General features: G+C 35.6%; 2 protein-coding genes across 2 annotated transcripts in view; both read left to right on the top strand.

The window, feature by feature from the left end:
• Positions 1-19,319, top strand: part of ry (xanthine dehydrogenase rosy) — a 369,886-nt gene that overhangs the window by 132,885 nt on the left and 217,682 nt on the right. The window lies entirely within an intron of this gene.
• The window catches only part of Tmtc2 (Transmembrane O-mannosyltransferase targeting cadherins 2), an 87,967-nt gene that overhangs the window by 63,899 nt on the left and 4,749 nt on the right, over positions 1-19,319 (top strand). Inside the window, exons 5-10 of the mRNA XM_076118335.1 lie at positions 5,029-5,143; positions 15,837-15,922; positions 16,454-16,716; positions 17,207-17,347; positions 17,935-18,019; positions 18,441-18,619. Of these exons, the coding sequence (XP_075974450.1) occupies positions 5,029-5,143; positions 15,837-15,922; positions 16,454-16,716; positions 17,207-17,347; positions 17,935-18,019; positions 18,441-18,619 (869 nt within the window). The remainder of the gene's footprint in view (positions 1-5,028; positions 5,144-15,836; positions 15,923-16,453; positions 16,717-17,206; positions 17,348-17,934; positions 18,020-18,440; positions 18,620-19,319) is intronic.

The following is a 19,319-nucleotide window of genomic DNA, read 5'->3' as shown; positions in this document are numbered from 1 at the left end:
GCCGATCGTAAATGGGATAAGATTTTTATTTTCTTTTTGATGTGCCCTATTTAAGGGAAGCACCCAGTTACACTTTTATGTAATCGCCTCTTTACGGATGAACGCTCACAGTAAACACACGTGAAATTGTTAAAAGCACGATTTAGGACTCCTAAGATTACCGAGGATTATTGCTATTGAATCTCGTTCTTCAAACACTTCACCGGCAATTCTCGTATTACCGAAAAAAACGAGGATCGAATGAGTGAAAATTATTTTAGCCGAACTTTATTCAGCGGAGGCGGCGTGATTTTTTGCAGAATTGTTACCTACGCGTGCGGTAAATCTACGATGTCATAAATATAAAGAAATCCCTCGGAAATCCATTGCTCCTGTTTGATAATGTCTTTTGTTAGCATAAGTCCTCATAGGCCAGCGGGATTCCATTTCTTATTCTACTTTTCAATAAACCGAATCTCCTGTGTTGGGCCATTTTATGTCGGTCCTTAACCGGATCAACCCCAAAAATAAAAGCCTTCCAGTGTCTATTGTTGCCTGAATCTATTAAATTAGTGGTAATAGAGATCTTTGCGAATTTTATTATTATTTAAAATGTTCCGTAGGACAATTACTCGACACTGCCGTCGTCGTTATTGACAATTAAAATTAATAATGCTAAATGTTACAAATGTAAAATTATTAATTCAAACTAATTGCAGCGTGTTAAAAAAGAAAATACAAATAAAATTAAAATCTATTTAGTGCGAATGTTACTACAATGAAAATATTTATCGTAGATACTAAAATTTTAAAGTCGATGTTTAAATTCGTAAGGTATTTTATGAAATATTTTACGCTTATATTAACGTTATAACGTTGGTCCGAAGTGGTTCTCTTGAATCGAATTTAATTGAGTAAGCTCTTCGCATTGAATGTCGGTAAAGCACTCATTTCTCTGTTGGCATTTCTCTGTGTATTTTAGCTACAAGATTAGGAATAATAAATTATAATATTGGCCGTTGTATCTGCTTAAAATAACCTCATAATAATTGCGCAACACCGTTTTTATTCAAACGATTTTTCTCGAAATATAACTTGGTAACAGATCATACGTTGAATATTATTCACGATTTTTACGAAAGTTGGTAATATTAGTATTAGTTAAAAAAAAACTATGGTTAAGAGAGGGTTAATATTGTTACAATAAATAATACATCTCTAAATGAAGACTGTTTACTACCGCGCGTGGAGCAATCATTGAAGTTTTCGCTACTCCTCCTACGCGTGTTGAAAGCTGGGAATTTGGTATTGTTGTGAAATATATGTGTAGCCTACATCATGTAGTTGTACTTACTACGTCTAGTTAGTAGTCTAGTAGTAGTGTAATCTAGTACAAATATACAAACATCAGACTTCAGGAACTCATGAAGCCTGATGTTTGTAAATTTGTCAAGTATTCCGCGACACAAGTAATTTAGATATATACTATATACATACGTACATACAAACATACATCAAATCACGCCTTCTTCCCATAAGGCAGAGACCAGAGATACCACTTAGTACGATCCTTACAAACTTCCTTTGCTTCATTCACATCCATACATCTTATCATACAGGACCGTTGGTTACGAGTACTACGCAACTAAATTTTTTGCAAGATCATTCTATTAATGTCACTAAAATAAATAGTAATATATGATAAGCTTTCATAAATTATGTTAACGTAATCCAAAAGTGTACCTCTATTTTGACAATGAAAACATATTTAATTAAATATATTAATACGTTGGTGTTGGAATATGTACTGGTAATTAATTGGACTTCACATTATTATGCATAATTAACATTGACAACTGAATAATAACAACTCTATATTTATATTCGACCTAATACGCACAAATGAGATAATATGGGGAATAATGGGAATTAACTAAATATGCGTGACTAATTCGAACTTTATAATTATAGCATTATGAACTGTTTCATAAACTCGGATAAATTCTTTTTTAATGAGCAATGTAGCCTTTTTTCTCTACAATCAGTTTAATCGAGTAACGAGAGTTTAACTTTTGAAATGTACTTTAAAATTAGTTTCGTCAGCAGCCGCTAGAGACGCTGATCAGATACATAATGGGTCGATAGTAGATGGTGGTTGATAGTCGATAATAGCGTGTTAGTCTTGTATGTCATCAAATACGATACACGAAGCAAGAACGCACCTCTGTGATTGGCTGATCTAGGTAAGGCTATGAGTATGAAGACCCTCAAATTGTCCAGTAATGAAGTCACCTAGTAACGAAATTATTTGCGTCACGGCGTGGGTGGACGAACTCTCTTAGGCTTACTTACTTCCTACGCTAAAGACGTAAGTTCGCTTTTCTACGGGACACGGGACAGCTATATTGATGAGATTTATCTATTTAATACGCAACCGCCAATACACTTGTCCGACGTACGACGACTGATAAAGCGAAGAGGCAAAGGAAGTCTATAGAGGAATCACGACTCAGTAGGTAATTTTGTTTCGCTTCTTCAAGATAAAGATAAAAGTGCACCAAATAATTTATCACATTTTATATCTCACTATTTTTATGTACAATTCAATTGTACATGGTCTGCCCACTGCTTCGCCCACGTGGAAACATTTCCTGTGATCGTCCAGCTATTTCTTAAAATAAAATATTGAATAAGTAAATCAGATATAATGTAGCTTTCCATTCATAAATATTTCTTCAGCTTTGTTGCCATTTTTAGAGTGCTTGAGAACAAAACAAATTAAGTACCTGCCTATTTCAAATACAAAAAAATAAGAGTTTTTTCTTTTTGAGCACCTAAAATGCTTATAACGTTATTTCAAAACTGTTAAGCGGCTAAGCTTGAAATTCACTAACGAAAGTAACAGACCATGACGGATCAACACTTGCAAAGAATATTTGATTAAAATGCTGTACCTGTGAATAATAATCCTGCAATTTAATTAATACTAGCTTTCGACTGCGGCTCCACTCGTGTCGAAATTGGTTTGTCTCGTTCCCGAGGGACTCACGCATTTTCCGGAATTAAAGAACCTTTGCGTTCATTTCGTATTGAACAATCGGTTCGCTCATCTGTTTTTGGGACAAATAAAAAAAATCTGTGTTCTTTGCAAAACCAACAATATAAAAGCACTAATGAAATATGATTAAACATTCTCTAAAACCTGATAACTTAAGCTTATGCATGGGCAGTCGTGTTAAAACGTATTTCATGTAAACTTCGCCAGTGAAAGTGCAATAATATAGCACTACAGGGAGAGTCTAGAGTGTTCGTAGGTTAGCTCCGGAGGCTTGCGACCGCAACCTAATATTTATTCGTGAAAAGCGGATCGGAGTGCACCGGAGATCGGTCGGCGGCGCGATACCACTACCCAATCATACCCGTACATGACACCCACTCTAATAGACTGAGATACACCGACGCAGTTTTAAATCGAAAACGAGTAATTCTGGATTTTGTAGGACTTTACTTCTGCGTTTGAAATTGCATGTTTCCTCGAAACGTTCACAGTAACCGTATTCCATACCTCTAGTAGCCGAGTTCAATCTACTCAAAACCACGCATCAATTTTCCAATTTCGAGAAACGCATTTAACATACAAACTGAATGAGATACCTTGCTTTCCTAGAATAATTATTTTATAACATAGAAAATAAATATAGCTTTAAATACAAAATATATGCTTCGTGTATGAGGGCAAAATATTTTCATGTATGTGCACTTATACTGCACCCTCTGCTTTCATATAAGAGGCTTTTTAACCCTTAACACGAGGGGTGAATATCGTTTACTAGGAAAATATAAATCACTTCTTTTGTTTTACTAATGGCAGCCGATGAACCAAGAGAAATGCAGAGCGCAGATATTTTCTAATGTTTTTTATTTTATTGATATGCAGTCGTTAAAGCTTTTCGCTTACGAGAATAGATAAAATAGGAGTTAAATTATATGTAAACAGACCTAAAAGTCTTGGTCTTAAAAAACCCTCTGTGTAGTTATAAACAATTGTAACAATTGCTTACAACATAACTAAAAGCGGGTTCACACCTAACGGAAGATGCGTCGGGCGTAAATTAATTCGTATGGGCTTCGCATCGACGTATCATCGGTTGAATGTGAACGCTCGAGTGTTTTACTTTATATTTGTCTATTATGGCTGATAATACGCGACGTATTATCGGTCAGGTATGAACCGACCCTTAGCGCTTCATAAAAATATTATTTATTAACGAACAGTCGATGTAGTCCTTTATAATCAAATTAAAATGCTGTTTAATTTACAATGTTTATATAAACGAAACATCAGATTTAATTAATAACATTATTTTCAAGAAACTATAATGAAATCCACCTCGCTTAAATAGTTATCGCCTGGTTAGCCAGATTAATAACTTAATTCAGTTTTATGCTAAAATATAATACAATAAAACAGTTTATTCTTGCTCATAAGTATGAATAATTAATGAAATTTTGTCGTCTGCTTCGTTAGTGGATTAAAATGATGGATCATGTGGGTAATTTTATATCCTTTAAAACAACTTTATTAACGGAGACTGTTTTAATATGAAGTGTGATTGAAATGTTTGTATTACGACTTCGTGAAATAGAATTACGAGAACTAAAATAGATTCTTGATTCCGAATTCGGCTGTTCAACTAAAGTATCATTATTTCTATAGACACGAATAAGAAGGTACAATTTACGAAATAAAATAATCATCCAAAAGTTATTGTTTTTTATTAAAATTGATTTGCAAAATTTCAATTTTTGTAGCGATTCATTAATCTCAAATTGTATTCGTTAAAATGATTCTGAAATTATTATGCTAAAACCAATTTCTAATCTAAGCATTTTATTATGAAAGCCATGAAAAAAATAACGTAACGAAAAAAGTTTTTATTAATCAAAAACTTAATTATTGAACAATTACAACACGTTTCAAATTAGAATTTATTTTTCATTCGCATTGTGACACTCAGCAAACAAGTAACACAAAGTTTTTTTTCACAGCATACGGCAACTTGGGCAGTGTGCTGACCGCACAGGGGCGCACGGCGGAAGCGGAAGTAGCCTTCGAGAGGGCGCTCAAGTACCGCCCGAATATGGCCGACGTGCATTATAATCTGTGAGTAATTGTTTAACTTCATATTACCGCTGAATCTAATTATGAACTGCAGTGTTTTAGCGAACGGTATTATTAAATTAGTTTTCAGTTTTTACAATTCCGGTTCCTCAAATGTTTTAACAAATGAAACGAAAGCGTGATGAAAATTGAAAACCGGTGTTCGTTCCTAAAGTTATGTGGATATGTCAATACACATGGTAGGAATTTTGTGTAAAACTGAAATGTAAAAGATAGCATTAGTCAGTTAAGAGTACTAAGTACCGAGATTTAATTAAACCGAACGTGGGAATTCTCGACAATTCTAATAATGAAATTCAAAATCCCCGTGAATAAAACAGATGAATATAAAAGAAATAACAAAAGAGACACAGATTTGATGTGAGGCCCATATTATTCTAATCTCGATAACAACAAAAGTTTAATAATACATTCAAAAGGTCTGAGAGTACCCTTAGCGGAGGGTGAAATAATATTCGCCATGTCTCTCCCGAGGGACTAAAAAGGCAAAAGGTCCGATCCCTATTAAGGACATCGGGAAAAGAAAATATTATAAAATATAATAAATGGCAGGCCACACCGCATTTGCTTCCTCGTGTTTCTGAAAACTGCCCTTGTTTGAAGTTTTCGGGGAAAACCAATAATGGAACTTTTTTTCGATGGCGCTGTGTTCCTGTTGTAGGGCTGTCAGGGATTTACATGGAATTATGCATATAATGGCTTCCCCATTATTTGATGAGACAAAAATATTATAAGAAATATGAATAAAACTGCGAATACAATGAAATGTTGTGTATTTATTTCGTCTCAATTGTTACATTAACGTAGAATAAATTAGGTCTATACAAAATTGACTAATATCATACTTGAATGCTAATGAAGGATGGTATTAAAGCGGCATTGTCACACAAAGCCTATAGGAAAACAGAATGTCTGCCTGCCCCTCTCAAAATAGGTGGTGCTCGATCAATAGGCACACAACGACGGCCCGTCCCATTAATTCACCGAGGATTCCACTTCTTGAATTAATCGGGTACGGTACTCTCTGTCCTGCCACCTAAGCGTTGGGTTTCCGAGCAGTTTCACAAATTAACGTCAAGCCACACGATCATAATATAATTACTGGAAGAGGTCAAAAGGACTGGCGCAGCCACTATACACTCGGTTTGATAAGATCTTTGCGGCAAGCGTTCTTCATCCAAGGTTCGTTTTTCAATCATTAACTGATTGAAACTGGTTGTCGAGGCTTCCTTTAAAGATTTTTATCTAAATCTTAAGGTAATTTAGGCGTCTTTCAAAGGTTCTCGTCAAAGTTTGTTTTGCTCTAATCTACAAATTTAATTCAGCAAGAGTTTTGTTTGAACGTGAAAGAATTAAGAATGTAAATTGTGTAAGCACGCGTGGGAGTAGACTAATACAAGGTTTATCTAGAAGTTCCCTAATTTAGAATATAGAGAGCACAATGTACGTGTTAACGCCATAAAACGTCGTATTTATGAGCAGGATCGATTCAATCTCGGCCCCTATGAAGATAATAGGTATTGTTTAGCTTTCCATTTTGGAACGTCAGCTTCTTAGCTTGTTTGAATAAAACCCTGTTAATATGTTCGTATAATGGCTTTGGGACACAAGTGCAGATATCGTATCGAGCTCGATTGTGTTATATCGTTTAATGTTAGGGACTGAGAAACGTAGCTGGCTTATGTAGAGATAGGTATCAGTGTATCTACAGTCTTATGATAATAGACTATGTAAGATAAATCTTTGAAGCTTTAAGCATGTTAAGTTTTTTGTATTACAGAACTATTTACTGTGCTTTGCGAGGGTAAATTTCTTCTTTTGAGGGTTTTATAAGTCGGATGCAAAATGAAATTCAAGCAAGATTGCTCGTATCCCTGTCTGCCGTCACAGCCATTTTTGTCAAAACAGTGCCGATATACTTGAAATTTTTTGTATCTGATTGAGTAACATTCGTCAGTAAATCAAAGATAAAATAAGCCTTTTAACACGTATTCAATGCAAGCATAAAGTATTATAAGTTGATAATAAATCAAACGAACTGCAATGTGGCACTGGCACTCATTCTTTTCAGGAAAACCTAATTACTCAGTTAACGGAAATATCGAAAAAACTGTTACTTTGCGGGATCCTTTTCACGCAAGACTAATTAGAATTACGTGGAAAATATGGTTCCAATATCGTCTGTATTATTCGCTATTAAGTATATAAGGTTCTGCAAGTAAAAATCTTACTTTTATGCGATGAGTATAAATGACAAACTGAGATAAAACAAGACCAACTTTCTGTTTTTCATAAAAGTACCGACGCTGCGTAGGATTAACTTTCTTTCCATAGACTTTGCTAATTATAAAAGTTACAAAAAATTAATCAGATTCCACTCCCACGTATTCCCACGAGTAATTTTACTTTGTCGATACTTTTAATCTGACTTCAATACACTTAGGAAAAGGCAACAGTAATTAGTTACAAGAACAAGATATAAGCTTTTATAGTTCAATTAAAAGCGATACGTTTTCTCGCGCGTTACTTTTCACAAATTCCTTTTTGGGAGTGCAAATGGCGTTATGCTGTGTAAATTGACGTAATTCATCGTGTAGCGTGGCATCCCCTCCGGCAGTGTGTCACCACGTTTAAGTAGCTATCTGTACGTGATGATAGGCGAGCATGCGTTCAGGCGTAAGCTGAATGGGCGAACATCGCACATCTCCTTATTCTATTAAGGTCATATGATATTACGCGCGTGCCCGATATCATCTTTAATATTGTACCACACTCCTCTTGTAATCGAAAGAATCTCGCTTGGTGTACAAATTCGGCATTACAAGCCCAATATAGACACTAAAGGGGTCACTCAGCGTCCAAAATAATGTTAGGGAAAAGTTACCAACACAATTCAGTCGGTTCTTTTGTTGAATGAATATGTACCTCCTACGTAGAACACAATAAAAGCCACAATGTGTCTCGCCAGGTAGCTTAATACGTGTATAATGAAAATCAATATACTTATTATTGTATGTCAACATGACCTTTGTGACAATTTCGATATCGAAATTGATATTTGAGGTGAATATACATCGTAAACGAAATATAGGTTTGCTTTCCATTTGAATCGTTGAACAATTCGTAGGGTTGAAACATTGTAATAATGTTCAACTGACAGGTTGCTATCCACAGGCTCCTACTAACTCGTTAGTCACCCTTAGTCGACTCTTTTGCAGTAGGATAAGAATAGAATCCCTCATTACCGGGAAAACAATGAAATTCACAATGAATGTTCTTTATAAAATAATGATTTCAAGTAGGAGCGAAGTGGAGAGACCTTAAAACGTGAACGTCATCTTATTGCGATGAATTATTACTTAAAGTCAGATATTATGGAGGTTACGATTTGGTGAACAGATTAGATTACTGCGGTGGAGTGAAATCATTAAAGCATATATCAGGCTACTCGAGGATTTGCGCAGCGCTGGAGAATGTTCTGCATTCGTAATTGTTTCTTATGAAAAGGAAAATTACGTTTTTATTTCTGTGTTCGTACTGTCGTAGAACGGATCCCACGGATACTTATATATAAATAGATTTTTTCATAAAGTGTGTACTATGTAAATTAACTAGGACGCCTACTATAGGCAAGAAATCCGGAATCACTTGACGCTATTTGTAATAGTGCTGGTCGAATACAAGTAACTTCGAACTTCAGGACTGTCAATCAATAGGCGAAATCTATACCGATTGATTGAATTATAATAAATCAGAATTAGCTACATGCATTTGTAGAATATTTAATTTAACTCCCTATAGACCGACACTACTTCCTAACAGCATTATAGCGAGAGGAAATCGATTAAGTAATTCAAATTACTTTACTAATAAAGAACTTCTTAACTTTAATACCACATAAATTGAACCAAAATTAAAACTCCATAGTCAGCCGTTGTAAGCTCTACAGTTTGACCCCACAAAAAAGGAAAGAATGCAGTCAAATCATTATAAACAACTGAACCGAGCGTGGCCATTACAATTTCACATGCATTCGCAATAAAAAACGTGGGCACAGCGGATATCCAACAGCCCTGCAGTATATCAGTTGTACAGAAGGCGGGCGAAGCGAGGCTACACCGTCCCAATGGCGATAAGGCGTAGATTAAACTGGTGTTTGCTCACACACACACACATATTTAACATTCCCGCCATCTAGACTCGCGACAACGCTTGCTTGGTATTTGCATACTTGTTTGTGAAACGATTTGGTCTAGATCTGGACGCGTATACATGCAAATGCAATTTATACGGATCCGTGCAACACTAGCGACGAGTAATTGTGCACTAATGTTCGTTGGTTTTTCTAGTTTTGCTTAATTTGGTGTGAATGTAATTAGGTAGAATGGTGTAGTAGAGTTGTTTAACAGATCCTTTATTTTACCGTTTTTGCGTTGTGTTTTGGGTTTTATGCAAATGTTCAATCGATTAAGGCTTACTTTAAATTGTTAAAGGCAAACTCAAACACCCTCTTTCCTGGTTCGTCATCATAATTAAAACTTTTTATTTCAAGATTTAATTAATAGTGAAATTTTAAAACAAAAGAAAGGCGACTACAGCTTAAGGAAAACTTGTTTCTTTTCCGCTCTTCGTGAGTTGGAGTTTTCATAGAGAATGAGTGAAGAGACGTTTAATGAATCGTACGGAACAAGTATTACTAAGTACAGTGTTTGTTGAAAGTAACTTGTTAAAGAAATGCTCCGTATGAAACAATGGTGTATTTATTTTTCAACTCTGTGCGAAGTAAAGCAACGTGTATTAATACACGCACTCAATATATTTTAACGAGCTTATTGACATTTACTTACGTTGTTTATGTGTTCGCTCATCTAGTATTTATAATTCATCATCATCATCTTTCGATGAGTCGCATGTAATGTACAATAAAAACGCTGGCTCCTTATTTATGCTACATTTTACGTAGGTACTTATCAGCACAAACCGCCCACATAAAAATATAAACATGGAAGTACCGATCAAAGCTTTCCTCTCCACAGAAGAGCGTGTTTAATTAAACGTGAAATGTAAGCAGATATTTATGAAATGATTTTTTATTGACTTAGTACGTAGCAGAATTAAGGCCCATTTTCTCACTGCTAATTAAAATCATGACCGTTTTTTCTACCAGCTCATAAAATAGAATAAACAGAACCAGAGAATTAAAATTCTAGGAGTTCGTACAATAGCGGAAAAAGCGTATTTTCATAATGTTTATATTTCATTACAGAACCTACTGAAACAAATTGTTTTCCGTACGTTTTTCATTTCTATTATGCTTCGTCATCGCAGTCCCTTAGTTTAACACAAAAGACGTCTACAGTCATTTACCTAAATTGTACCTTTTATAATTTAATAATTACGAATTAAATTTACATTACGCAAAAAGCTTTTACTTTCTAGTTACATTAGTGTAATGTAACTGAGAGAGAAGATTTATTCATTTGTTACCTTTCCCCACAAAACCGCATATTTCATTGAAATGAATTTATTATATTTAAAGGGCTTTGTTAGTTTGGTTTTGTTATTTGAAATGCTATTGTTTCAGAGTTTCGATAATTTTAGATGGCATGAGATGGCTATTAAATATAAACAGACCGCGTTGGAAACCGCAACGCTTGAAATCTCTCAAAGAGTTTATAACTTTAGAGTTCTATTTTGGGAATATTAAAAATAGTTTTTGTCCGTGGTGTTTGTTCACGGTTCCGCCCGCATGAACCTGTCACGGAGGCGCTGATATCGAGGTAACGGTGCACTCTGTGCTGTATGCACGCTGTTGGATAATGTCCTCTGTTGTTCTTTGACCCACCGGTTATTTATCTCTGGAAGGCTATTGAGCGCATGACCGCTTTATCAAGTGAGCCTGGGGTTTTTAACAAGCTCGGGATAAATGTTCTTTAAAATTCTGAATCAATTTGGATACGCTTCAGCAAATACATTACTCAAATGTTTGATATTTGAGTATTATAAAGTATAAGATTAAAAATTGAAAATAAAATATTGAATATTAAAGTCTTAAAACGAATGACATCAATTTTAATGATAAAGGTAGAACAAATATTAATACTCAAAATCCTTGAAGACGTAAACGGTTTACAAAGTGCCTCAAATCTTTTTGTAAGTTTATTTTAGTTATTGACCAGAAACCGACTTTGCTCGTTACCTCAATCTAGATTCTGAGAAGTATTTGATTTTCGACATTGATACTGAAGTTTATTAAAAGGGCAAAGGGAAAATTTATTTGATTAAAGTTGTGTTATTTCGGTACCTATTTATGTATAATTTTCCCTAAGCAAAGTGTACTATACATAAATTTTAAATCATAGAAATAGACGTCATTCTATGATTAAACAGAAATTATAATAAAGTGAAATTGGGCCTGTCGTATTTACACAAGCGTGATCAACAGTTCGGTAAACTGGAATCTTGGTTCGAGGCAAGTTAATGGAAGCAGACAAATTGCTTATTCAAATAAATCCTGCGCAAAATATTTATTACTGCCCTTGTATAACTGTACTAGGAATTTGAGCCGTAAATTATAAGCACAATAAAGATAGTGTTATAATGCGTAAGTTATAATTTAAGCGCGCCAGTAAACATTAATTCAATTCACAATTTGTCACCTCGGTTAAATCGCGGAATGTCGGTATCGCGTGACCGCGCGGTGGTGCGGCGCCGGGCCCGGCCATCCGACCTGTTTCGTGAGCATTCGCTGCATAAATTACTTACAATTTATCCAAGCAACGTTTGCGTCGTTGCTCAAACGTGCCAAATTAAACAAACATTCCGTCATCATAATTTATGCAACGTTAACATTAACAAACCGTATCTGAATTTAATTTATCGCACCTACGACCGCGTGTGACTGTGTCCGCGCCCGTCATGCTCGACGCTTATAAATCGTTTCTGCTCTCTGTATATTCACTCATTTCCATAAGCGCATACTTAAATGAATAATTATAAAACCACATTTCTGTTATCCCAATAATTTTCGAATTGGTAGGCGCGCATACTGTAGAACTGTCGACTATACAGTACTTTATCTTAAAAGCATTCTGACTATACATCTTGTACTGACTTGCCAACAGCTTGTCAACAGCGACAGTGCTGTAGACATTTTCTTTTTAATTTTTATTTATACGTTTAAAATGCAACTCAAGACGCATGACCATTTCTCATATAAGATTTGCCCTTGCCTTTTTGATGAAGGAAAACGTCTGCCGCGAGGAAACATGCGCGATCGTGTGAAACGGGGAAGGTAATGGCACACCACGTCATTAATTCTTCCGAGGAGGTCGTTATACTTGTTTAATTACGCAGAACTTTCTTAAGATTACAATCTTTTGCAATAAAACAATTGAGGTGGTTCAATCGAAGGATTAAAACGAAATATAGACCATAAGCGTTTCACTTCTTACAATACACTATTTTATCCGATACCTTTAATTAAACTAAGTTTATATTAATTTGAAAGTGCCACGTATATTAATAACAAAAATGCAATGAATTGAAAAACTCTTGGGGGCACTGACCGCTTTAACGAAGCACGAAGTCTACAGTAAAGCTAAGCTTAAAATGTTTTAAATTATCAAGTTTATTTATTTTTCTCGTATAATTTCACTTTCATGTCTCATTTTACTTCAAAACAACCATTATAATAAAAGTAAACACACCGTAAAACTAAAATACTCGTTGTTTAAATGTAAATGGAATTCTACACATTTAATTTACTTTAGCATGCTAAGGTAGTTTCGTTGTCACCCTAATGGAATTTAATTTGATGTGTATCGTACATTGATAATAACTAAAAAAGTATTTTTTATTAATGTGTCATTAGAATAATGACTTCAAATTATGGAAACATGAAATAGCTTTTAACATTAAATTAATGTTGGGTAACGTTCGTTCACATTATTGATAATTTTCGACTAACTTTGGTAAAAGCAGGTATAATTGCCTTCCCCGTAGCAATCATACGGCGGCTACAATCTAGGTATTAACTAACCGCGCAAACTGCCTATTACAATCATTCCAACGAATCGATCCGTAAACGTGTGGTTTTCAATTTATACTGTGATTACACTGATAATAATAATATGTTTTCAAACGAGGAACACTATTCATGGACAGCCTTTTCATGAATTCAATTACTTTCCAAGTTTCATATACAATTATTGGAAAGTTAAAAGGTCAAACAATTACGTTTCCGCTGACGCATGTCGACGCGATAAGACAATGTACACGCGTCTTTTTACATTTTGGAGAAGGAAAAAGGCGTATTAATCGAAAGTTGTGCAGTTGGGTTGTTGCAGAGGCGCGCGGCCTATTATACGAGGGGAGAAAAAACCTTTTCATCACACGTTCTGTTAAAAGCCGAGTGCGCCTGCTGCAAGTGTCACAAGTAGAATGTGTGAACGTACGCCTATTTTAATATTCCACAATATTTTCTCAAAGGACATTGACATTTTGCACATAAATAGCGATATTTTGGTGCGGATAAAATTTATGACGCCCCCTGCAGTCTCCTAGCTTGTTGAAGCTCGGACAAAGCCACATTTTTATGTTCGTTCCAAGTGGTTTATCTTTGCATTTGTATGTTTGTTAGTCCTTTGTTATTGTGTTTTGTGAGCTTTGGAATTATATTGTGTTTTAAAGAAACGTAAAAATATATTACATTTAATAAAAACTTATACCACGGTACGGTATGTACGAGTTTATTGTTTTATACATAATAATAATCATGGTTAAGCGTAGAGGATAACGGCTATACCTGAGAACTATAAAAAGGTGTGCTATCACACTTTTAGCAGCGCTAGCTTACTAATTTATATCACCAGCTACGCTGTGAACAGTTTAGTTACGACGCCATTACCACAATGGTTAGATTAGCCACAAAAAGATAAGAAACCGCTGCTTATTGTTAAGAATTAAAAAAAGGTGAGTCATAGAATACCTGCAAATACTTTTCGGTATAATTAACATCATTGCAATCCTGCTGCTTTGAATTCATAATACCTATCATAATAACTCAATAAGCTTATTAGAAGCATCGTTCACAAACTGTGGTGTGTGCTCCGTGATAATTACGTCACCCGCTTCTATTTAATAGGCTACATACTTTCTCATGCCTCCGCCGAATAAATTACGCCTGTAAAGCTGTCCCGGAGTGTTCTGAATGTCAACACAGCGCCGGCGAGTTTCGGTAAGGCTGCACCCGACCGCACAAAAGCCATTTCACTCACAATACCAACGTTACAATAATTAGAAGGGAATTAGTAACAAATTATTGCTCGCGAAGAGGAGGTATAATAGCCCGACCGGGCTGGATGGTTCTCATTAGTGTACGTTGGTCCCACGTAGAAGCAGCCTCGTTGTGGGCCTGCATTATTCATGCGGACAATATTGCACTGCCGCATCTATCTATACAGCTTTTATAACCCACTACAGTTATATCAGGTGATGTTTCATTACCGCTGACGTTTTGCATTGTGCTCGTGTAATAATGCCGTCCAATTGTTTGATCGTAAACTACCCGCTGTGGCGGCTTGTCAAAGACGGAGTGGGCATTACACTATGTGGGTTTACATTACAGAATATGTGATGTGTTTTTAATTAATAATACTTATTAATATCTTCATTTAAAATGCTTTACTATTTTGCAATCATATATAGAGTATAATCGAATAGAGTCAAGTTATCTGCGTTTGACTAATGTTGGCTTCTAATACGGAATGAAACTGATTTTGGTTTGTCAACCACAATCGATCCCATAATCATTGTTCTCTACAATCAAAATATGCAAGCCGAAAGCACGAATCAGCATCGCAATGTGAAACAACGTTTGATGAGCTATGAATTTGGGAGCAGCAAAGTGCTCATCACTAATTAGCACCGAATGTGAAACTAGGAAACGCAGTATTAACGCGGAAATATGAAAGCTTTGCAACTTCGGCTCGGAGTGCACGTCGGCTGGTTCAATATTTCACACGTCACATGAATACGTCACAAAAGGTGACTGTGATGTGCCTGTGAAAGATGAATAGAATGAATAGAACGGATATACGACAAATAGTCACTGTTCTCTATAAGCTCTCCCGCTACAGACAACCGACTGATTGACAATTCAAACTGCGTGTGAGCTTTTTGAGCGCTCTAAAAGTATAGATCAGTTTTTCCTTTCTCTGATATATAAATTTGACTACAATCAAATCACGAATATAAAACTCTGATATGAATAAAGTACGAGGTATTAAATGTAAACGTGTGCTGATATTTTACCTCTATTAAATAGAGTATCCTCTTTTCTGGTCGGTTTTACTTCCGCGTCAGTGGTAAGAGGCATCTAGGAAATTAAATTTCAGAACGGGGGACCAACATCCTGCCGGGATTGATACGTCATGATATTCATATTCTACTAGATATGTTCGTATTTGCCTAATAGTATTATGCCAGTGAATTAACAAGAAGTCATCCAATTTGAACTCAAAATCTCGAAATGCAAAATTTTAATAAATAATTTCAGATTGTCATCAGTTAAAACCCTATTTGCAATTTTCAGGACGGTTTGATTGTTTAATATAGAATTTGGGAAACTAATTTGAATTTATAATCTTATAATATGTATGTATCTTTGTTTCAGGGGAATATTGCTCCAAAACCAAAGACGCTACAGCGATGCTATCAAAAGTTTCGAGAGAGCAATTTACTTTAGACCTTCAATGGCTCGTAAGTACTTGAGATAAATTAATTATTAAAAACAAAGCCTCGTTGGTATTTCTTCATAGCTTTTACTAATAATTTGATTGTCCAATCAAATTATTTTGTAGAGGGTCGGTCGACTCTTTATTCTGTTCTAATTTTGCTTATTGTTTTGGAAATTAAAGGGTTTATAAAATTTTCATTGTTAAGTACAATACAAGAATAACTTTCAACAAAGCATTTCAACAATAGAACTTGTAAACACCGGAAAGTTTAAAATACATATTTTAAATATTTCTAACTAACCAGTTCAAAACTTCATAGTGAAGTTGTTCTCTGTTTAGAACTTGTGTGTAATAAACTAGTTGTGTGGTTGAGTGGAACTAAAACTAGTAATAAGTGTAGCCATATTGCTATCCCAACTGTTCGTGGTTAGAGTTGAGCTCGGTATTAATATCGATTGCTTATTATTAGGATATTTCAATTTAATATTCAGGACCTTAAGAATATTGTAATATAACTTTCAACGTGAAATTTGAATTGTGTAAATATTTTTAGTGGCCTACGTGAATCTCGGAACTTCATTGATGGCTGACGGGCGCCTCGCTGAAGCGGCGAGTACGCTGCGGGCCGGCTCTCGAGCCGAAGGTGTCCGGGTCCGGGACCGGCGAGAACACGACGCTGCAAGAGTGTCAGCCCTCGTACAACTTGCAGCGCTTCATTCACAACGGGGACACTGGCATAAAGCGCTTTCAGCGTACAAAGAAGCGCTACAAATACTGCCAGATACAAACACACCCATCGTTGGCTGGACGCGACATGTAAGCGAACCTTACAACTTTAAGGCACGTCGCATTTTAACAAGCATTCAACATAGTTATCGTACTAGTATAAAGTAGACACGTGCCGATGTATTCTCTCAGTTGGCCTTAACTGGCTACAATCCAAACCGTATGCACCGCCCACACGAAAAAACGAGTTTCGAAACTTTTTAAAATATAAATTGAATGTGATTTTACTCGACGCAATAAAACAGTTTTGGCTTTGTAATAGGTATTCAAGAGAGCGTTTCATTTTAATTCAAATTCAAATCAAACTTAGGAGTAGTAAGAAAATTCTATATCCAGAGTGGTGGAAATAAGGCGTATCCTTGGCAATATTGCAACAACTATTTTATTTATTGAAGTGCAATAGTTTACACACTCACAGTCAAGTAAGGACAAATCTACTAGGAGAGCTGTTGCGTTCAATGCTTCCTTTTTTTAATTTCTTTGTTAATTTTCAAGTTTTAAATAGATATATTTGTTACAGAGCGTGTTATCAATGGTGGGTGAGATTTACGTTCAACTACAGCAGTGGCCGATGGCTGAACACAGCTTGCTGTCAGCACTAGCAGCGTCACCGCACCACGCCGGCACGCACGTCACACTAGCTCAAATACTCGCTAGAAATGTAAGCACTTATTATATCTTCACTAATTCAATTTATCTTTCCTTAGGCCTACTGTCTAGATAGATTCTTTCGAATTGCATATATTTCTCAGTTAAACTGTCATACAATTTCTATAGTTTGTCGTTAGTCACAACGAATTGGCTTTGTCTTCGTTGTTTTCCAATAGAAGGTACGAGATAGCGATACTCCTTGTTTGACAACGCTTGGAACGACCCCACAGGATACCAACTCTTAGCTGCGGCTATAAATAGCCAGTGTTCTAGATACAAGAAAGATACTAAAGACTGATTCGTGAATTTGATAAGGAATTTGTATACGAATCATAATTTTGAAATTATTATTTTGAATCTTGCTAGCAGCAGTAAAAAACTTATTCACCAAAACAGTGGTGTCAGAAATGTTCCAAGCAAAACCATTAGTTATTTACTATCATCACTTTATTATTCCTTAAGGACCGTCTACCGACGCCGCACTGATCAATTATTCTGTTATAAGAATTACAGCACCACGCAAGTGCTTTCTCGAGCTAATCATTGCGGCAAAGGTATTAAACCTGACAGTGTTATTAATAAAATATTTTGTTACAGGCCAGTAGGAGTATGGAAGCCGAAATGTGGTTTAAAAAAGCACTAACGTTAGCGCCGAATGATCCATCAGTTAGAGATCAGTTTGGTACGTAGTTTTTCTTAATATTTTTTCACAATGACGTCGGGACTCTTAGAAACACGGGACAATAAAAAGTCGAGAAAGGACTATTTGTCTTAACACTCTTGTAGAATGTAGCGATAAATTACATTCGTGGACATTATATTCATGGAGCAGCGGAAGGTTGTTTTCTTTATCCACACAATGTAAATACTTTTTGTAACTAAATAGGTCGGATTGTAGAGCTGTATTTCATTTCAGCGGTTATAACGTTAATGTGTTTTCACAATTGATAATGTGACTAATGAATTTTTTTAATACGCTTTATAACGATGAACATGATTATTAAACTGTTTTCGAAAAATGTTATTGAAATTATTGTTCAAACATGTTCTTGGTTGATCCATTTATTAGATCAATATTTCAACCATCGTATGTTTTCAACCAGGTATGTTTCTGAGATCACAACGTCGGCTTCGGGAGTCAGCAGAGCAGTTAGTAACAGCAGCTCAGCTCTCGCCCAGTGACGGCGCTCGGGCAGCGTCAGCCGCGCGGGCACTTAGAGACGCGCGACGGTGCCGCTCGGCGGAGCGGTGGTACGCGCGGGCAGTACAACTAAACCCAGAAGTAAGTAACCTATAAGAAATCTTTAAATATAGTTATGTATTCATTGTATTCAATGAGGAAAATGGTGTGAAAATGTGGTCAGCAAATTCTAACCAAGACCGCCAGTTTCTGTCATTTTCTTGTCACACTTATATTTAAAGTGGAATATTTTTTGTTGGGTCAGTTCTCATATTATCCAAAGAAAAAGAGGAAGTATAAACGACATTCTCAGTACTGGCTACAAACAGTAGCCGTAGTACTGAAAATGTCCCTCAGACGGACGATCCAAAAGGCTCTGTCATGTTTTCCAACGACATTTAGAATAAAGGATCGTTTAAAATAGAAGGCAAGGTGTAACGTGCGTAACAAGTTGAATATTTATTTAGGTTGTACGATCACAAGAGACCTGCAGTGAGGACAAGTTACCGACGAACGTGTGCGTTAATATGTATTTAGGTCAATTATAAAGCTGCTAAAACTGAAGAAATATATTTTTTGTTTATTAATAGTAAAACGTATGTTTTACCGATATCATCGTTAAATATGTCTAACTCAAATACACTTGATATGATAGGAAACCTACGCAAATTATGTCATGTTAAAATAAATATCAATTTTCATCGATATACATACATATAATGTATAAATAGGGTTACTGTAAATTGATACAACCGTTACTGTAAAAAATTTAACTTCGTTTCCATTCAAAGCTATAATTTCT

This window comes from Anticarsia gemmatalis, chromosome 9 (assembly GCF_050436995.1).
Source record: "Anticarsia gemmatalis isolate Benzon Research Colony breed Stoneville strain chromosome 9, ilAntGemm2 primary, whole genome shotgun sequence".
Lineage (NCBI taxonomy): Eukaryota > Metazoa > Arthropoda > Insecta > Lepidoptera > Erebidae > Anticarsia > Anticarsia gemmatalis.
Note: the sequence above shows the minus strand (reverse complement) of the source record. Positions and strands in the feature narration are given on the sequence as shown.